This window comes from Palaemon carinicauda, chromosome 15, assembly GCF_036898095.1.
Source record: "Palaemon carinicauda isolate YSFRI2023 chromosome 15, ASM3689809v2, whole genome shotgun sequence".
Taxonomy (NCBI): Eukaryota; Metazoa; Arthropoda; class Malacostraca; order Decapoda; family Palaemonidae; genus Palaemon; species Palaemon carinicauda.
In genome coordinates, this window is record NC_090739.1 from 96690553 (window position 1) to 96713052 (window position 22500).

The window sequence follows — 22500 nt, forward strand, 5'->3', positions numbered from 1 at the left end:
CCGGCCAGCTAATGCCGTTTTTTAAGGACAGGTCTTTGACATTCATACCACTTGATAAGGTGACGAAGGACATCTAAAAAATGCATAGGATTTTTGCCTCCGACTTTCGGTTTTGCGACGCCAGGACGATTTATCCTGAAAAAGTGTGTGTTTTCAAATTCCATCTCCTCCCTTGATACTTTATATGAAGACCCTATATAGACCTGATGTAGACCTTATATAAAATATTTTTTTTCTCAAGCCATTGTTTTGCTATAAGTGATTTTTTTTATTATGGTAAAAAAATAAACCCTGTAAATTAGGGAAGAAAACCTGAGAAAAACATGTGAAACAAATATTGAAAAAATGTCTATCCGAGTGTTTTATAATGTATCTCTTGGGTATATACCAAATTTCAATGATGTATTTCTAAAATTAAAGAAGAAGATAGAATTTGAAGGTCAATAAGTACAGTAATACATTGAGATTAGAGTTTAATGCGTTCCGGGATCAAGCTCGTGAGTCAATTTTCTCGTATCTCTGATGAACTTTCCCATATAAAATAACTAAAAAAATTAATCCGTTCCAACCCTCTGAAAAATCCCCTAAAATCAGTATATTCAGTGGAAAAACATGTTTTTAATTGTTTTAATTACCATTCTATGCCAACAAAATAACAAATACCTATAAACTGGTTATGATGCTCAATGAAATATAACATTATTATGGAGTTCTTTACCTCCGAGATAGATGGTAGCGGATAACTGCGGTGTGTGCGGAGGAGGAGGAGGGAGAGAGGACGGGGAGGAGAGAGACTTAACAGCAGCACGTTCGGTATGTAACACTTTTATAACACTACGCAACATAACTTTAAATTTAAATTTAACTTAAATGAAATTAGCAACTTGAAATTTAACTTAAATGAAATTAGCAACTTTAAATATAACTTGAATGAAATTAGCTTACTGTACACACACTTAAAAATAAAATGTTAATCTTAAGTTACCCTAAACTTATTTCTAATTTTGTTTTCATTTTCATTTTTTTACTTTTCTTTTTCTGGCTTGGCTCTCTTTGCCTCGCATTCACCTTTTTGACGTCCTTTTTAAAAAGAAAATATCTAGGAATGTTTGCTATTGTCTCCCCTTTAAAATGTTGCGAAAATGACGTACGCAAGTGTCGTCACTATAGGCTAACGCACGACCACTCGCCAACTTGTCCGGGTGCCTCTTTTCTATAAAATTAGAAAACTCCTGTCCCTTCGCTAACATGTCTTTGATTTCTGTCGTAGAAAGGTGGCCCTCGTCTTCCACCACCTCCTCACTACTGAGCTCCTGCACCACCTCCGAATATTGCATCTCCTGGAGCTCTATCAATTTCTGTGTCGTGAGCTCTTCCTGATAGTCCTCGATAAGGACGTTCACATCTGCCTCGTCTAGCTCCAGCCCCATGAACTTTCCAAGAGAGATGATTTCATCCACCACAATAGGTTCGGAGTCATTAGGGTCTGTCGTATCGAACCCCTCAAAGTCCCTCTCAGCGACGGAAGCTGGCCACAATTTTTTCCATGCTGATTTAAGAGTTCATCTTGTGACACCCTGCATCGTCAATAATTTTTAAGCAATGGACGAAATGGAAATGTTTCTTCCCAAATTCACGAAGGGTGAGATTGGTGTTGTCTGTGACATCGAAGCATTTCTTGAACAAATGCTTCGTGTACAGTTTTTATTAGTTGGAAATAACTTGTTGGTCCATGGGCTGGAGGAGTGGCGTATTACTGGACGGGAGATAAATGACCTTGATGAACCTGAACTCATCAAGAATGTCCTCTTCGAGAACAGGAGGGTGACCAGGAGCATTGTTGAGAACCAGGAGACATTTCATTGGCAGGTTTTTCTTGGCCAAATATATTTTTTGACTGCCAGACCACAGCACAGATTAACCCATTCTTTGATGAAATGCCGCGTAAACCAAGCCTTAGCATTAGCGTGGCACATCACTTGCAGTTTTTCTTTCAAGATCCTTTGTTTCTTGAAAGCACATGGGTTTCCGAGTGGTACACCAGCAGTGGCTTGACCTTACGGTCACCGCTGGCATTGGCACACAAGGCTAGAGTTAACCGGTACTTCATGGGTTTATGGCCTGGTAGTCTCTTCTCCTCTGCCATGATGAAAGTCGTCCTGGGCATCATCTTCGTTAAAAGGCCAGTTTCATCGCAGTTGAAGACTTGTTGAGAGATGAAGCCAAGTCGGGCAATAACCAAGGCAAAGGTTGTGACGAAGTCTGCTGCGGCTTTCGAGTCAGAACTTGATGCTTCCCATGCCTCACAACTGAGTGTATTCCAGTGTTTCTTGAAATTATCCAACCAGCCATGACTGTCTTTGAAGGTTTCTGCTGGCATCGAAGTCTCCCCACTCTCGGCTGCTTGCTTCCCTTTCAAGTCATTATAGATTCTGCTGGCCTTTTCACATGTGATCCTCTCGGTCACGCTATCTCCCGCCAACTGTTTCTCCTATATCTATAATAAAAGAAGTCTCTACTTCTCGTGAATATCACTGTGCAACTTGGAAAGAATGGTTACTCCTTTGGAAGGCTTGGTGCTCTTTATAGCATCCTTCTGCTTGAGGATGGTATATATTGTCAATGTACTCCTCTTATATTGGCGCGCCAGCTCAGTCACTCTTACGCCACTCATGTTTCTTTTTTATTATTTCTTGCTTCATCTCCATTGTCATCATACGCTTTTTCTTTTCACTACCCTTGTTTGCACTCGCTTGCTTTGGACCCATTGCTTATTCAATTAAATCTGCACTGATTAATGCAAAAAACGTTTTAAAAAAGCAAACAAGTTGATGCTCGGAGATAACTCTACGTGATGGAGATCCGACGGGAAAGACCGAGTGATGCTGTCCTGGTGAGAATCCTCTCGCACACTCGGCCATTTGGCGGCCGCATAGGGAACTACCTCGTATAAAAAATTTTCTCGTATCAAGACAAAAATTTGCTCTCAACTTTCCTTGTATCTCAAATTTCTCGGATGTTTGGTCACTCGTATCTCAAGGTAGAGTAGAACCTCGCAATAACAGACTAATAAGGAGGAATGTGTGTCCGGTACCGCCGATTGTCCGTTGTATCGCTAATGGTTGCCCTATGCAGAAAATCAAGGAAAATTATGCCAAATTCTATAGGCTATAGGCCTACAATCTCTGCCAAACATGTGGCTAATATCAAAACGATCAGCCGAGATTATCACACTTTTTTTTTTTTCACCTTATGATGACATAATTGGGGAATTAAATGACACGAATTGAAGTAAATATAGGCTACTTAGGCTAAATGCAAAATGAAACTCACGAAAATAGATACTTCACTCGTGGGCCATCTGAAAACTACTGCTACTGCCCTAATTACATGTATATATGTCAAAGAATATCATAAAATAATGTATACAAGACTACTTTATTTGTAAATGAATAAGAAAATAAATGTGAATATTGCATATACCCAACCATAAACTGACCTTTTAATTGAAAAATGTAAAAAATGAAGACTAATTTTAATTTACCGTATAAAATCGCGTCACAGAGTTGAAGACTAATTTTGATGCTGATTTGAAAGGGGGTTGCATCATACACGAGATATCAAATTAGAATGATTATACACTCTGCTAAGCTATGTCATTGTTCGAACTATACAGTATATCCATTTACTGGGGAAAAAGATATAATTGAAATAAACTGGATTTTTATTCAACTGATGTTATACTTATTATCCAATAGTAATGCATGTAATGTTCATATTTTAGTAATGTATTTATAAATAAAACCATGGAAATTGTTTTCCATTGTTTACATTTGAAAGTCCTGTACACTCAACAAATCAGCTGATTAAGACAGAGTACCGAAGGATGTTTCATATTTCTTAAAAGAAACTATCCTTACTTGATCTGCTATTTTCCAAAGAGCATACTAATTTCAATAGTTTAATTTGAAATACATCTCATATTTTATTTACTGTTGAGTTAAATCGCTTATAGAAGTTAACCGGAGTTTCATATATGTTGCTGATGTACGATAGTTAATAGGTTTTTTTTTTTAGCGCTGAGGTGCTAGATTATAAAGCTTAACAAATCATTTATATCATGTTATAACAAAACTATATTCTCTGTTTTCGGACTCCTTGTAACTTGATCTTCTAAATTCGGCATTCACGTTTAAAATTACTTTATTTGCAAATTCATAGCTTTCCATTAAATTTCTTTTGTGTTTCCTGCAGTTTCGGACACAGCTTTTCCCGATTCCAAATAGAATAGCGGCTATGAACTAGTTTTCTCGCCTTCATTTACAGCTTGTAGCAGTAAATTTTCTTAATCTTTTCTCCATAGTGAATGAGGGTACAATGTAAAATTGTCAGTCTTATCTACTTTTACTATCATACAATATCGATATGCAAACAAAACAGCTGCTATCTGATTCGAGGGTTCATAGCAAAACAACTGTTTATTTATGCGGTTGTTATTGTGACTGTATATATTAACGCAATGATTATATATAACATTACTAACGATACTTTTAACCTTGGGTTTTAATTTTCTAACACATTGAAGTAGAAGATAGAATACAGAAATGGGGTAAAAATGTTAGTCTGTTGTAATTTAGTTTCTTAAAAAGTAACCCTCATGATGCATGAGATATATGGTAAAATATTTCATGGGTGAAAATTTGGGCGGTTGCACAGTACGTGAGATTGGCTGTTACACGAGTATATACGGTATCTCCTTTCTATGGTATAAAAAGACTGCTTCATCATAAAACCCTTTTTGTAAGCATATAATTTTGGTTTTGGTCATGTAAAGATGTTATTACAATTCCAATTTACTTAATGTATGGTTAGATATCAAAATTAATAAAATGAAACTGATTCTCTATCACATCTGCTCTACATACACTGCCCAAAAGGGAAACCATTTTGTTTGTTTACATTTCATCTCGGTGAACGAATGAACGAAGAAACAAACAAACAAATGATGAACGAATGAACAAATGCATTTATACATTCAAGTGATAACTAAGATTTATAGTTTTTAGTAAACTGTATGAAACCTTTGTTATTGAGTATGTGATAGTTTGAATAAGTTTTGAAAAAATATATTAAAAAGATTTATTCATTTATGTAAATATCCTTGATAACGGTAACTTGAATCAGCTGACGATGTTTATTTGCATCAACTGGGCCCTGAATGAAGTTTCTAAACTTATTCAAAGCATCCTATAATAAATATTGAACAAATGTCAATGATGTATGTTATAAATTACCATAGTTTACAAACAGTTTACTAAACGCTATTAGTGTCAATAATTATCAGTTGGATGTGTAAGTTTGTTTGTTCATTCGTTCATTGTGTTTAACTTTTTGGCGTCATATGTAGGGAAACTCATGATATGGAAACATTTATTTCGTTTATTTTGAATTTGCAAGACTACAATAAGTAAAATAACATTTGTATTAACATCATCTTTACATACACACTGTTAAGAACATTACTTGTAATTCATGTTGGCATGTACTGTAGTCGAGACTGGTTGCTTTAGGTTAGCTGATTGGGTTTACATATTTGGAGATGGGCTCGCATAGAAAAAAAGTTTCATTTCAAATATATAACTATTTTTTAATAGCCCATTTATTATAAAGATATACCCATAATAAATATAATAAATTTATTTTATTACTTTTCGATAAATGAATATACAGTATATAAATATATAGATCTAAGAACTATGTACTTCTTCTAGTGACCTTTGCCAACAGAATGCTACTCTAGCTATCTGAATTTAGTCCGGTATATCAGAAGTCCGTAGTAACAGTCTGTTGCTGCGAGGTTCTAGTGTATTATTGTATAGTTTTTAGATGTGGGCATTCAAGGTCAATAAGTATAGCCCTCTTAACGAGAGAATGCCTTGATGAAGTCATTAGGCTTCAGCACGGCATATCATTCCCGTGCTGAAGGCTTGTGACGGGCAAGAGGGCTCTCGAACTGGGGAATTTCTTTTCCTCAGTTTGACTTTTTTTTCTATTCTTATTGCTTATTCCTTCTTCATAATTATCAGCTGTCTCCAACCTTGCTGTCAAAACTCTTGCCCATTTCACTGTCCAGGTTTTTTAGAGGGGACATTGTATCCATGATCAGTTTTTATTTCAAAATCAATTGTGGGAGCTGTGGTGGGCTTGCCAACTGCCCGAAAATGTTTGGACACCTAGGAGTGTCAGTATTCCCATACTGGCACGCGGAACTATCTCGTAGGAAATTTGGCCTTCGGATTCCAGGGGTTGGCGATTTCATAGAGATAGGACTCTCGGCATTCTGTCCGGTTTGCCTGCCACTATGATTAGAGTGGGGATGATTGTATTCTTGAAATGCTCTGTCCCATCAAACGGGTTTGGCATACACTTGAGCCACTCTAATCATAGTAGTACCATCCCTTTATGGTAGGGTAGGGTTGGACATTTAGTAAGCATCTTTCACAGGTGTCATTGGTGGAGAAATTAATTCCAGGAAAGGCTAACGGTGTGTTCTTTGGAATTTCAGACAGTTAATTTTTTCTCTCCCTTTAACTTTATTTTTTTCATTTTTTTTTTTTTCATTGTTGTTATGACCCCTTCCCTCCCCCAAAAAATAATTAATGAGTAAACTTAATATTCCCAGTACCCCTGGATCAAATGGCGAACCCCAGACACCGTTGACGACTTCTGCTTGTTTAAATAAGGAAAGCTCTGTTGACAACCTCGGCAATAAAAAGGATTCCTCCAACAATACTTCTCTGACCAGTGTTGTTAAAGACAATTTATCGGCACTGGTGGAAAATTATTCTTGTAATGACAGTAATACTTTACTCTCTGGTTCTGGCTCATTACCAGATCCAACAAAAAATCTGAAAATTCTCCACTTAAAAAACATACCAATTGGTTGTAGCTATGACATAATTCATGAAGCCTTCTGTAGATTTGGGGCAATCAAAGAAATTTTAATGGAGCTTAATTGTAGTAAAGGCTTTTGGGAAGCTTGGGTATCATTTTCAAGTTTTGAGATTGCTTTAGAAGCAAATAAAAATTTAGAGCATAAAAATTGACAATTGTTTGATTTCTGGGGCTCTGTGATAAAGCACCAAGACACCTAGAGGTATATAAACCAGAAGAATGGATGGAAAAAGAAATAGAGCATAGACTTCCAGAAGTAAGAACCCCCAAGCCCCCAACATGGATAATTGCATCTGGGAAGATAGATAATTATAACTATTATGAGATTAGTAAATTTATAAAAAAAAGTTGGTGTAATTAAAAGTAAGGATATTAGTAGATACGGTAAGCAATCTGTTTTGATTAATGCAAAATCAGATACTCAAGCTCACATGCTTTGTGGCATGAAGATTGCAGAAATTTATCCTATTAAGGATATTAAACCACATATGAGCTTCAGCTATGGTAAAGGAGTAGTTTTTGATAAAGATCTATATGAATTTTCAGAACCAGAAATTCTGGACATGTGCCCTGCTAATTTTTGGAAAGTAAGTAAGATCCCTCAAACAAGCATGGTAGTTTTAACATTTGAAACCCCTGTTATACCAGATCATATAATTATTGAGAATGAAAGAGTACGTGTTCGAGAATATAAACCTAGGCCTTTACAATGCTTTAATTGTTTCAAGTACGGTCACCCTTTCCGGTACTGCAATAATACGAATATCTGTATTAACTGTTCTTTGTTAGAACATGGCCAATGCAACAGAGATACAACCTGTGCAAACTGTAAAGATCATCATAAATCAAATGATAAAAGATGTAGAGAATACAAGAAAGAAGAAGCTGCAATCTTGAAAGAAAATGCTGAACATATAAGTGTAGGTTATGCAAAGCATTTACTCAATCGGCAACTTAATTTTGCTCGCGCGGTTAAGATGCCACCAAAAGATTATAATCCACTACCCCTTACTACCACAGGGGGACCAGTGGCAGCACCTGTCCCGTCAGGTGCATCTCCCTTCGTGGTAGTAGCCCAGCCATCTGGGTCAAGTGCTCAGCCTATAAAAGCCAGAGCACAAACCTCCAAAGAGGTCAATATGGTTTCTAACACACCAAAAGTATTGTCACCGATAGGAGCATCTCCCCTAGAGGTAGTAGCCCAGCCTTCTGGGTTAAGTGCTCGAACTGCTGAAGTTCTAGCACAATCCTCCAAGGAAGCCAATGTGGCTTCCACCACCTTAAATGTATTGTCTCAGGCAGAATCTCTACCTGATTTGATGGAGATTGGAAAACAAGATCTTCCAAAGAGGAAAAGGTCCCCATCATCCTCACCTTCATCTAAGTCAGGTAAGTGCCCTACTGCTCATGATCCTAAGGTTGACTCTTATAAAGATCCTAGAAAGAAAGAAAAGAAGAGTGGTGGCCTAGTAAAGCCTTCCATCTCCAGGCCTTACATGGCTTCATCTGAAAAGTCCCAAAAGACAAATGAGACAAAGAAAAATAATAACAAAAGATAATGTCTATCATCCAGTGGAATTGCAGAGGTCTAAGTACTAGCATTGAGCAAATAAAAACTTTAACCAGGGACTCAGACACGAAGGTAATTTGTCTACAGGAAACCAAGATCAGTGACAAACCATTTAATCCTGGACTCAATTATCATTTTTGTAGATCCCCTCCTTTGCAAGCTGCAAGAGCTCAAGGTGGTACAGGTTTTATTATTCACAAATCTGTAAAATTTGAAACAATCCTACTCAATACACCACTACAGGCATGTGCAGTTAGAACTCATATCGGGAAAAAAATTACTTTATGCTCGCTATATATTGAACCATCCTTAGAACTTTTCCTCTTAGATCATGCTGGTAATCCAAGAAGGCTTGGACTTTCTGACCTCCAAGACCTGATCAATCAGCTTCCTGCCCCTTTTATTTTAATGGGTGATTTTAATGCAAAGCATACTTTATGGGGTGGAAATGTGTGCGATAGATGTGGTATGCGATAGATGTGGTAATCTTGTTGAAGAATTAATTGACAACAATGATGTAATACTAATGAATGATGGTTCTCCAACTAGGTATGATGTATTCCACAACTCTACATCAGCCATTGATTTGTCAATCTGTTCCTCATCCATTCGATTGGACTACCTTTGGTCAGTAAATGAACACCTACATGGCAGTGACCATTGGCCAATAATATTAAATTATGTCCATAATCTTCCTTCTCAGTGTTCACCAAAATGGAAGATAGACGAGGCAGACTGGGCAGCTTATGAAAACTGTTCACACACCGATAAAGAGTATGATGAATTTACATCTCCAGTGCCTGCCTATCAACATCTTGAAAATATTATTGATGATAATGCTAGCAAGTTTATACCTAAAACATGCGGTTTACCTCATCGCTCTGTAGTTCTTTGGTGGAGTAAAGAATGTGCCAACGCAAGAAAGTGACCCGAACTTGCTTCAGAAGATACTTGAGAACAAACTATGTAGCAGATAGAATAGCATACCTCAGATTCTGTGCCAAACAAAAAAGAACTTTTAAGAAGATATATATCTGACCCCAAAGATGTAGCAGAGGTTCTTGCTAAGCACTTTGCCCATGTATCAAGTGCTGACAACTATTCCCCAGCATTTCAACAAATTAGAGCATCAACATCTGTTGTTCCTCCTGCTGCTTCAAATACTGAAGCTTTTAACCTGCCTTTTAGTATGGAGGAGATGCAAAATGCTATCTCTAGCTCTTCTTTAACTGCCCCAGGTGAGGATGGCATCCGGTATGAAATGATATCACATCTTCCAGTGGATACCAAGGAATTTTTATTAGAAACCTTTAATGGTCTATGGGCTTCCCATACATCTCCTGATTCCTGGCATACTTCAATTGTAGTTCCAGGCCACAAGTCTGGTAAAGACCCAGAACTGCCATCTAGTTATAGGCCCATATCCTTGACCAGTTGCATATGCAAACAATTTGAGAGAATGATCAACAACAGACTTGTGTGCTATCTAGAATAAAAAAATCTTTTATCTAACAGACAGTTTGGTTTTAGGAAGAACCGAAATACTCTAGACCCTTTGCTGATGTTATCAAGGGATATTTCAAATGCTTTTTCTAACCAAAACCAGGTGGTGGGTGTCTTTTTTGACCTCGAAAAGGCATATGACACCACCTGGAGGGGTGGTATTTTAAAGCAATTGGCCTCGTGGGGTATAGGAGGACATATGTTCTCTTTTATTGAAAAATTTCTATCAAACTGCTCAATTGAAGTGAGAGTAGGGTCAGAACTATCTTCATCCTACATGCAAGAAGGTGTCCCCCAAGGCAGCTTATTGAGTGTGACCTTGTTTGCTGTTGCTATTAATAGTCTCATTAGTCACATACCTCCTGGCATACAAGGATCACTATTTGTCGATGACTTTGCAATTTATTGTAGTGGATCATCTGCACTACGAGCATGCCAAAATCTTCAAATTGCAATAAATGCTGCTTCCGCATGGGCAAATTCTCGTGGATTCACGTTTTCTCCTTAGAAGACCAAAGCCATTCGCTTTACTCGTACTCGTAAAAGGGAAGAGGTCCCCACCCTTTTCTTAAATGATTGTATTTTGCCATATGAGGATAGTGTCAAGTTTCTTGGAGTCATTTTCGACAAGAAAATGACATTTGGTCCCCATATAAATGACCTATCTATCAGGGTTAAGAAGTCACTGAACATTCTGAAAGTGGTATCGCATTTTGATTGGGGTGCTGATAGAACAACTTTGCTTAGAATTTATACATCTTTGTGTCCGAGCAAGTTAGACTATGCATGCCAAATATATGGGTCAGCTACAAAGACTTTACTTGGAAAACTTGATATTGTTCACAATGCTGGGCTTCGCATCTGCACAAGTGTTTACAGAACATCTCCCATTGACAGTCTCTATGTTGATTCTGGCATACCTCCCCTTTCCATTCGCAGAGAGGAGTTGAGTTTGAGGTTTTATAGCTAGGTCCCTTGCTGTAAATATGTTAGGGCACCTTTAGATCGGGCTCCTAACAGATCTAGAGTGCCTAAGCCTTTGGAAGTACAGCTGAAAAATGATGCTAGAGAAGTAGGCTTGTTAACAGCACAGATAGCAGAGGTAGGATATCCCAAGTCTCCTCCTTGGTGTAATCCACCTGTTAAAGTATGTTTTACGGCAGGAGGGAAAAATACCTTACCTAGTAGGGTAATGAAAAGCGAGTTTTTAAATCCTGCTGCTCAACATCATGGGAAACATGTTTTTACAGATGGCTCCAAATCGGCTGCAGGAGTTGGAAGTGCAGCTGTGGTGGGGGATATTGTTATTAGAAGGAAACTCCCATACTCTTGTTCAATTTTTACTGCTGAGCTGTACGCAATAATTCTCGCAGTCCAACACATTTTTAAAAATGGCAACCAAAATAGTTTTTATACAATTTTTACGGATTCCTAGTGTTTTACTCTCATTAAAACAAATTATGCCAGGCCATCATCTAGTACAAGAGGTGCAGGACTGGTTAGTACTTCTGCAGTCTAGGAAGAGTATCAGTGTTCACTTCTGTTGGGTCCCTGCCCATGTTGGGGTGGATGGAAATGAACAAGTAGATAAGGCAGCAAAGGAAGCTTCAGGGCTAAGTAATCCATCCCCCTTGAGTATTCCTTACAAAGATCTTAAAAGTGAGATTCATCTTTACTGTAAAAATAAGTGGCAAGCTCGATGGTCTGAACTGACCACCAATACAAAATTGAAACAAATCCACCCATTGGTGGATAAATGGTCATCTTGTAATTCTACAAGTAGGAGGGATACCATTATTTTAACTAGGCTGCGTATTGGCCATACACATGCAACGCACAATTATTTAATGAAGAGTGGGGAAGGGAGACAGGCCCCTCTTTGTAATACCTGTCAAGTGACAATGGATGTTAAAAATATTTTAGTCTATTGTCCTGTTTTTAATCTTCAGAGGAGGACACATTTATTCCAGGACAAACCTTTAAGAGATATACTGGGGGAAAACTAATACCCTGAACTTGAGAAAATTTATACAAAGTATTGGGTTATATTACGAGCTATAATTGATTTTATTAATTTATTTATTTTACCCTTTTAATCCCTATTTATTTCACATCTAGATTTTATTGTATGAAAGTGTTACGATTTGTATTAAAGGTTAAAATTATACTATATGGTGTGAGTGTACAGATATGATTGAATGATTTTCGTTATATAGCGCTGAATGGCCTTTGATGCCCCAGTGCTTGGCTTAATGCCTAAATCCTATATTCAATTCAATTGGATACGAACACCATCAGAACCAAGGCTTTGTGCTTGTATGAGAATTTTGCGGCAAAGGAACCTCAAGACGACGATGGCGACCATGCTGAAGAAGACTAAGATGATGTAGATGAACTTCAACTAGGGACATCTACTGATTCCCAGCCTCAGAAACAACGTTTTTCCGCCAGCAAAGGATGGTTCGCGAAGTTTCAGAAACGCTTTGGCCTGAAAAGCATTTCCCTGCATGGCGAGGCTGCTTCCGCTGACACTGCCGCTGCTGAAACTTACGCGAACGAGACGTTCAAGAATATTATTGCTGAAGGTGGATACAAGTCGGAATAAGTGTTTAATATGGATGAGATCGGCTTGGAAGAGAATGCCGTCGCGAACTTTCCTGTTCAAAGAAGAAGCCAAAGCTCTGGCTTTAAAGCATTAAAGGATCGCGTTTACCCTCGTGATGTGTGGCAATGCTGCTGGATTTTTGCTAAAGCCGGGGCTTATTTACAAGTCGAAAAATCCTCGCGCTTTGAAAAATAAAGATAAGAATCTCCTTCCCGTGTACTGGATGCATAATCCAAAAGCATGGATTACGAAGATGCTGACCTCCAACTGGTTCCACCAGTGTTTCATCCCGCAAGTCAGTCAATATCTCTTAGAGAAGGGCTTGCCTTTCAAGATCCTTCTCCTTATGGATAACGCTGGTGGAAACGCAACTGACCTGTCGCGTGAGGGCGTTCAGGTTGAGTTCCTGCCACCCAACACCACGTCATTAATTCAACCGATGGACCAGGGGGTTGTCAGGGCGTTCAAGGCCCTCTACACGAAGAATACCTTGGCGGACCTCGTTGAGTGTGTGGATGCTGCCCAAGAAGAAGATGATGAAGATTTTAATTTGAAGGCGTACTGGCGGAAGTACACCATAGCCACGTGCCTGCAGAACATTCAGAAGGCACCGCAAGAAATGAAACCTGCAACCGTTAATGCGAGCTGGAAGAAGTTGTGGCCCCAGATTGTTTACGACGACGAGGGATTCACTCCGTCTGAAATCCAACACTGTGCAATACGCAAATCTGTGCAGTTGGCTGCGATAATTGGAGGTGACGGGTTTGGCGACATGACGACTGAAGACGTCGACGAGTTGTTGGACTGCCATTCCCAGCCACTAACTGACGCAGACCTAGAAGACCTGACGAAATCGGCCAGTGAAGAAGAGCGAAACACAGGAAGAGACCCAAGAAAATGTTGAAGAAACGGGCTTAACATTAGAATGGCTTGCCAAGGTCTGCAACCATATGAAGGAGGTGAAAGAAATGTTGCAAGAGTGGGACGAGGATATGGTTCGATCTATGCAATTCTGCAACAAGGTTATGCAATTCTGCAACAAGGTTGATGACATGACTCCCTACAGGATGCTCTTAGAGCGAAAAAAGAAGCAGCGGCAGCAACTTCTGATCACAATGTTCTTCCAGCCTCGCAAAAAAGAGCCAGTTCCTCCTGCTAGTACGCCATTGGAAGAAATAGAAGAAGTTTCCCAGGAAGAAGTTGAAGAGGTGTCCCAGGAAAAGACACCTCCGTCTGAAGAGACTAAAATACTATCATTGGCTGCACAGTAGAAGACATCATCAGCTTCATCATCATCATTTCTACTGTGCAGCAAATTCATCGCCATCATCATTCAAGTTTTTCTTCAACTTCTTTTGTGGTGAGTACAGTAACAATCTTTATTTTTTACTTTAATATTCTAACATTTTAATATTTGTGCCTGTTTTAGTTTAGTGTGCATTAAGTTAAGGGGAAGGTTTTAAAAGTCTGAAGAGTATACATGTTGTAACCTATCATATTTTTTTTTGTTTAAAATTTACATTTACGAACGTAAAACAATCTCTCTCTCTCTCTCTCTCTCTCTCTCTCTCTCTCTCTCTCTCTCGTAAATTGTTATCCTGCTTTGCTACGTACAGTATGTACTGTATGATTTTATATAGATACGGTAAATAATATTTGTAGTAACATATTTTCTAAAAGATTTTACTGTAATATCATTATTTATCACTTTCATCATGCGCGTTAAATGTCTTCTTTGTTTACTGAGCGTACTTTTTGACGCCGTCGTTTCAGGCGGCGTCATAAAGAAAAACATTTCATTTGGAAGTCCTAAGAAAAATGAAGTAAAACGTTGATAACTAAATTAACATACTGTACTGAATAATCAATATATCGATGCAAAAACTAACCTATACACAGATATGTAAATGCGTTTGTTTCTTCATTATGATCAGAGATAAACGTAAACAAAACATTGGTTGCCATTTTTTATCGTGCTTTTTGGTGTGTTTAGGAAACGCATGATATAAAATCGCCTTTAATATTTGTGCCTGTTTTAGTTTAGGGTACTGTAGTACAAGCATTAAGTGTTCTGTACCTTAAAGGGTAGTTTGTTAACAGTACTACGTACAAGGGAAGGTTTTAAAAGTCTAAATATACATGTTATATACATAGGTAAATATGGTGTCACTACTTCGCGGATTTTCACTTATCGCGGTCGGGTCTGGAACCTATCTACCACGATAAACGAGGGCTCACTGTACCGGGAAAGACTGCAATTTGCAAAATTATACAGTCTAGAAAGGAGAAGAGAACGCTACATGATAATACCAGCATGGAAACCAATCGAAGGAATTACTGAAAACATCATGGAGCTAAAAATATCAGAAAGAGCAAGCCGAGGTAGATTAATAGTGCCCAAAACTATACCGGGAAAATTCAGGAAGCCTCACAGGAAATTAATCTACCACGCACCAGCATCGATAATGCAGCGACTATTTAATGCTCTGCCAGCTCATCTCAGAAACATCAGGAGTGAGCGTACATGTGTTTAAGAATAAGCTCGATAAACACCTAAGATGCATCCCAGACCATCCAAGACTGGAAGATGCAAAATACACCAGAAGATGCATAAGCAATTCTGGTGGATATACGAGGTGCCTCACACTGAGGGACCTGGGGGAACCCAAACATAAAATAAGGCAATAAGGCAAAACCCTAGCCTTTTGGATAGACCACTGTTCGGGCACTTGGCTTATTGGTAGATTTAGAAGATCTAGCTAACCTTAGCAAGAAGCAGGCCTTTAAGGTGACTGTCCGCCATGGTGTTTTGACATACCAATTTTCAGAGACCGAAAATCATTTTATTGCTTCTATGTATGCATAATCATATTGTACATGCTCTCCAGAAGTTTCAGCCAATTATTTTTACAAATAATGAAGATAAGGCAGTCGTTAAATGATGTCATCCTTACTGCGTCGTCTGCAGGACTGAGTTTGACAGAATTGTCTGTGTGAGAGCATTTTTGCATATACATAGTGATTTATTCACTTATATTCCGAAATCTCCTACATCTGGCAGAAATGGAAGGCATTGGTAGAGGTTAGGTGAACGAATTCTACTTCCTGGGAAAATAGCAGCCAGAGATCCCAAAGACGTATATAAGTTATAACGCATGTGTTAGTATATTTGCAGTTCGTATGTACATTGTGTTTTCACAATGTCCTCGGGAACTTTTAACAAGCCCAATGTTACCTAAGGTCATAGAAAGAACAAATAATAAATTATTTTTTCAAATGAACATATAGCGGTCTTTAAATGATGACGTCATCCTTACTGCGTCGTCTGCGTGACTAAGTTTGACGCAATCGTCTGTATATTTGTGCATATATATCTCTCTCTCTCTCTCTCTCTCTCTCTCTCTCTCTCTCTCTCTCTCTCTCTCTCTCTCTCTCTCTCTCTCTCTCTCTCTCTCTCTCTCTCTCTCTCATTATATATATCTCTTGTACTTCTGGCAGAAATGGAAGGCATTGGTAAAGGAAAGGTGAATGAAATCTACGTCTTATGAGAACAGTAGCTTGAGTTTCCAAAGGTGTATAGAAGTTATAATGCATGTGTTCGTTTACTTGTAGTTCGTATGTACTGTACATTATGTTTTCACAATGTTCTTGGGAACTTTATTGCAAGGCCAATGTTACCTAAGGTCATAGAAAGAACAAAAAGTAAGCAGAGAACAAGAAAAATGTACCAAGAGAGGGAAACATGAATAAGAGTACAAAGCTGAAACATGCTAACTAAAACACTGGCAACAATGAGCGATCGCTGACAACTCAAGACATCATCACGCCAAGTGTAATAGTAAACTTAGGGTTTAAATACCTCGTTTAGGGTGCATTTATGTAGGAATAAATAATAAAAGTTATCGTAATATCTTGATTTCTTTAAGCGAAAATTTGTTGCAAATTTTAGGAGCTTATAACTCAAAATCATACTTATTCACACTTGGGTAAATTTTTCTCAAATTTATTGTTCGATTTTAAATAGAAAAATATAATTGAAAAGAGTAATAAAAATCCCACAATTTTGTGAAACGGAATTTTGATTTTATTTTTACTTTTTTCATGATTATTTTTTGTCTAGACTACTAAAAAAAATTAAAATTCATAAATGAAAAAAAAGAAAAAGAATAATCAAAATTCCGTCTCAAAGAATTGTTCAGTTTATAAATTAGTTTTTATGCTATAAGATTCAATATAATTGGTGTTATGTTAGTGGGGAAAAATGTACCTAATTTTTTTTTTTAAAGTGATTTTTGCTATTCAATAATTTTTTTTTATCAAAGGGCTTGAAATTTTCATATGATCAAGGTATTATATATGCCTAAAACTTATATAGAAAGGGTGCATTGTGGATCTTTAGGAAAAAAAAAAAAGATGGCGGACGATCCCCTTAAGGACATGTTCCTGACAGGAGCTAGGCCAGTGAAGTTTTTGATGCACCAGGCAGCCAACCAGTGTGCCAGTTGGTTGCTCTAGTGTGGTGAGGCTGTGACTTTGAGGTTTCACAAGCTGATCGATTGCCGAGATGGGTCAACTCTCAGTAACTCCACTTCTAAAGAATGATCACTCTAATCCTCAGCAGAGGTAGATGCAGTTGTGGAGGGTATAAAGGAAGTACAGGACTCTTTCCTACAGAATGTGATGCCCTTTGGTCAACCCCAGCCTTCAACGTCAGGACAAGGAAAGCCAACTGCTTGGTTACTGCAGGTCCGAAGACCAGGCCTGAGAGGAGGGACTTAACTGCTGCCGTCCACCTTCCAGACCCAGTTGACACAACCTTTCCCCTCTTGGCAGAACCAAGGTAAACACTTTCTATGGAGTATGTTTCCTCCACCATGTGCGGATGCCTGCAGGCTAATTGGAGGAGGTGGCAGTTCTAAGGCGTGGAAAGGTAGGCGGTAGAGGTCCTCTGATCCGAATATCTACTCTATTTCATCAACTTTCCCACCTTTTGATTTTTCCCCCATAACATCATCATATTGCTAGGGGTCCCTCTACAGGAGGGATTGAAGAGCATCTTGTACAAGGGTGTACTGAGGTACTTCAGGAGGTCAATGACAGCTTTCCAGGCTTCTTCAATCAACTCTTTCTTGTAATGAAGGCATTCAGAGGCTGGACACCGATCATTGACCACAGCCCTCAAAATTTTCATCCACCAAACATCTTTCAGAATAAAGAATGTAGCCGTGGTCAGGCAAGCGATAAAACCTCAAGGGCACTATAGTAACCCTGGATCCGAAAGACGCCTACTCACAGATCCTGGTTCATACCTCCTCCAGGAAATCCCTCTTAATTAATGCTTGGATGTAGTAGTCATTGGGCTATAGAACGGCATATCTGTGTCAAAGCCTTGTGACGGGCAAGATGGCTCTAGAAAGATTGAATTTTTTTTGTCCGTCACTTGACTAAATTCATCTCATCCTATTTCTATTAATTATTATTGCTTCATCCTTCTTCATATTGAGCAAATCCACTGTCTAGATTTTTTATTTTTTTTTGTGTGGGGGGGGGGGAGAAACCGTATCTGAGATTGAATGTGTTTTAAAACCAATTGTTGGAGCTTCGGTGGGTTTGCCAACTACCCAGTAGATTTGGACCATAGGAATTCACATATTGGCACTTGAAACGCTTCTTTAACTGAAATTTAGCCTTCGGCTTCCATGGGTTGGCTTACTTCATAGAGATGGACTCTCGGCATTCTATCCAATTTGCCTGCCACCATGATTAAAGTGTGGATTATTGTATTCTTTAAATGCTCTTGGTGTCCCATTTGCCGCGTTCGGCACACACTTGAGCCACTAATCATAGTGGTACCATTCTATTGTGGTAGTGTAGGGAATGGAGAGGTGTCATTGGTGGAGAAATTAATTCCATGGAGAGGCTAATATGGTTGTCTTTATGATTTCAGACAATTTTAATATTTTCTTGAACTTTTTTCCATGTTTTTTTTTTTTTCCATTATTAACTCTTTTTTTTTTTTCTTTTTTTTCAGTACTGTATTATTTTTACATTTTTTCTCCCCTTGTTTGTTTCATTATAATTTTTTTTAATATCACCTCTTCATTCCCCCCCTTTTTTTCCTCTATATTTTTATATAGTTACTATTACCTCTTTCCTTCCCTTAAAATGATTGAGTAAACTTAATGTTCCCCATGCCCCTGGATCAATTGGTGAACCCCAGACAGTGTTGACAACTTTTGCTTGTTTAAATAAATTTTCTTTGATGACCTCGGCAATGAAAAGGATTCCTCTAACAAAACTATTTTGTCTAGAGTTTTTAAAGACAGTTTATTGGCACTGACAGAACATTTTGTTTGTAATAAGCACAACAGTAACACTGTACTCTACGGTTCTTGCGCATTACCAGATCCAACCAAATATTTGAAAAATTTTTTTGGAAAACATTCTTATTGGTTTTTAGCTATGACACAATTCATGAAGCCTTTAGTAGATTTTGTGCAATCAAAGAAATTCTTATGGAACTTAATAGTCTTAAAGGCTTTTCGGAAGCTTGGGTATTATTTTCAAATTTTGAGATTGCTTTAGAAGCAACAGAAAATTAGGCACTCAGAAACTTGAATGCATATAAACCTGAAGTATGGACAGAAAAGGTTACCGAACATAGACCAAGTTGGTTTGATTAAAAGTAAGGATAGTATTATATACAGTAAGCAATCTTTTGATCAATTCTAAATCAAATATGCAAGCCCACATGCTTCGTGGCATGACAAGAAGATTAAAGACACTGATCCTATTAATGATATTGAACCACACCTGAGCTTCAGTTACAGTAAATGAGTAGCTTTCGATAGTGACCTATATGAATTTTCGGAACCAGAAATTCGAGATGTGCCCTTCTAATGTTTGGAAAGTAAGACACTTAAAACAAGCATGATAGTTTTAATATTTGAAATCCCTGTTATACTTGATCGTGTACTGTATACCGTATATTGAGAACGAAAGCGTGTGTGTGCAAGAATATGAACTTAGGTCTTTACAAAGCTTCAATTGTTACAAGTATGTGCATCCATCTTGGTACTGCAATATTACGAAGGTCTGTATTACCCATTCTTTGTTGAAACATGGCCAATGTAAGATACAATTTGTGCAAACTTTAAAGAACATAATTCAAACAGAAGTTTTTGTGAATACAAGAAAGAGAAAGCTACTATCCTCGAAAGCAAATGCTGATCATATTAGTGTAGGCCATGCAATGTACTTAATCGGCAACGTAATTTTGCTCAAGCTGTTAAGGTTCCACCAAAAACTAATAATCAACTACCCCTTACTATCACGGTGGTACCAGTGGTAGCACCTGCCTTGTTAGGCGCATCTCCCTTTTCTGTACCCAACAAAATGGAGAAGATATTAGGCAGATTGAACATCTTATGAGAACTTTGCTCACTGAAAGAGTATGGTGACTGCATCTCCATTACATGCTTATGAACACCTTTTGAATGTTATTGATGATGATGATAAAGTTTATACCTAAAACGTGTGTTTTACCTCATCGCTCTGTAGTTCCTTGGTGGAGTAAAGAATGTGCCAATAAAAGGGAAGTGACCTGAACTAGCTTCAGAAGATACTTGAGTACGATTTATGAAGCAGATAGAAAAGCGTACCTCAAAGCCTGTGGCAAACAAGGAAGAACTTTTAAAAAAGCAAAATAGAGCATCTTGGAGGAAATATATATCCAATATCAATACAAAAACTCCTTCAAAGGAAATATGGTACAAGACTAGTAAACATCAATGCCAATGTGACCCTATGCCTTTACCAATATTGAGGGAAAATAATAGATATGTATCTAACCTTAGAGATGTAGCAGAGCTACTCGCTAAGGATTTCTCTCGTGCATCAAGTGATGACAATAATTCCTCAGTATTTCAACAAATTAGAGCATCAACGTCTGTTGTTCCTCCTGCTTCTTGCAATACTATATCTTTAGTTTGGAGAAGCAAAATGCTATCTCTAGCTTGTCTTTGACTGCCCTAGGTGAGAATAGCGTCAGATATGAAATTATTTTGCATCTTCCAGCGGGTGCTAAAGAATTTTTTCAGAAACCCCTGTCAAGTTCCAATTGATAAGTCTTATAACGGTAAAAAGTTGTACTATACTTTTTGCGTGACTATGAAATCCGGAACAAACTTCTAGTTTGTCCACTCGAGCTTACTCTTGGCAAGCGTGATAGCATATGGTTATTATTTTAGGGATTGAAATTAATAGTTTTACAAAGTTTGTTTTTAGTTCTTGTAATTATATAATTTTTTTCTCTTGCTAGCCCATTGAATTATTTTTAATCTTTTTGGTGTCAGTGACCTTTGATATTTTATAATGGGCAAATCATAATTAATCAATCAAGCAATTTGTAATTTTATATTAAGTAAGGGTTATACTTATTTATTAGATTTTTTATCTCATTTTACTCTATTACTACAAAATTTTTCTTGTATATTTGCTTTTTTTAAAAAATTGCAATATTTTGAAAGTAATATCTTTTTTTAGATTGTTCCCGCCATTAGTAATTTCTGCTCTTGCCAATTTGGAAATAATTTTATTGTTAAAATTTTAAGTACTTTCAATTAACTTTGATGGGTGCTAAAATAGGTTCCCTTTAAAATTTCGGATTGTTTATACTAAGAAAAGCTGATATCAATAATTACATATAACTGTTTTAATGTTGTAGCACGTATTGTAATTTGTTGTCACTTGACATGATGCTAGTCATCTTTTAGGAGTTTTTGTGAAGGTTCGAGGAGGACAATTCTAATAACTTTTAAATGCTGTAGTTTTCATTACACCTTATTACTGAAAGATAGTATAAGTTTTCTTTGTTTCTAATTCAAAAGAATCATGAAAATTTTGGAGTAAATCATTGAAATTTGTTTCAATCCATTTCAGAATCCCAGGATGGAAAGCCACGTGCACCTCTGTATATCCCTAATGATATTGATGATGCAGAGATAGCCTCCATGGGTATTGAGGCTGGTATAAACTTTGATAGCTACGGGAACATTCCAGTTAGTGTAAGTTTTCATATTAGTGCCTTCCTATGTAGTACCATTTCTCAATAATACTATTAAACTAGTATTATCATTTCAATAAATCTTACCTGTTATCCATTTACTATTTTAAATTTTGAATACTAGATAACTAACAAAAAATCATGTATTTAGTGCTTGCACTTTCACTGCCTTCCATCTTAACGAGAGAATGCCTTGAAATCTTTGTGCTTCAGCGGCAAATATCGTTTTCATGTTAAAGCTCTTTGACGGGCAAGAAGGCTCTCTCTTTTAGGGACACTTCTTCCCCAGTTCGCATTTAATTCCTCTATATTTTATTTCTATTTCTCAACATTATTTCAACCTCGTAATTTTGAGGGTTTTCATCTTTTCCTAACCGAGTGATTTTCCCTTATATAATATTCATATATGTATATAAGTTATTTTTCTTAAATGCCGTGGATATTACCACATTCGTTATTACTGCATGCTTAGATGAATTTGGTAATGGATCATAGTTGGCAGGTATCTACATTCAAAGCTAAATATGATATTATTGGATGATATTGGCCATCCCTAAGATGGTGCATAGGTTTTTATCTTTTAGGCCGGAACTATGCTTAAGGGTTGGGTCAGAATGTGGGGGAGACACAATCCTTGAGGTAGGATTCTTGGCTTGTCTGTACTTTCACAGGTCCTAATTTACAGAATAATGATCGGTCTACCTCCATTGCATCAAATCACTCGAAACTATTGCACTCTAGCACCTCTATCATTAGTAAGTTCAGCCATTTTTGTGTATCCCAATAGTGTAAGTGAAAATCTGA

General features: G+C 37.5%; 1 protein-coding gene across 1 annotated transcript in view; it reads left to right on the forward strand.

Moving 5' to 3' along the window:
• The window catches only part of LOC137654342 (uncharacterized), a 212023-nt gene extending 190264 nt beyond the window's left edge, over nt 1-21759 (forward strand). Inside the window, exon 6 of the mRNA XM_068387959.1 lies at nt 21573-21759. Coding sequence (XP_068244060.1) covers nt 21573-21638 — 66 coding nt within the window. The 3' untranslated portion in view covers nt 21639-21759. The remainder of the gene's footprint in view (nt 1-21572) is intronic.
• The last annotated feature ends 741 nt before the right edge of the window (nt 21760-22500 follow it).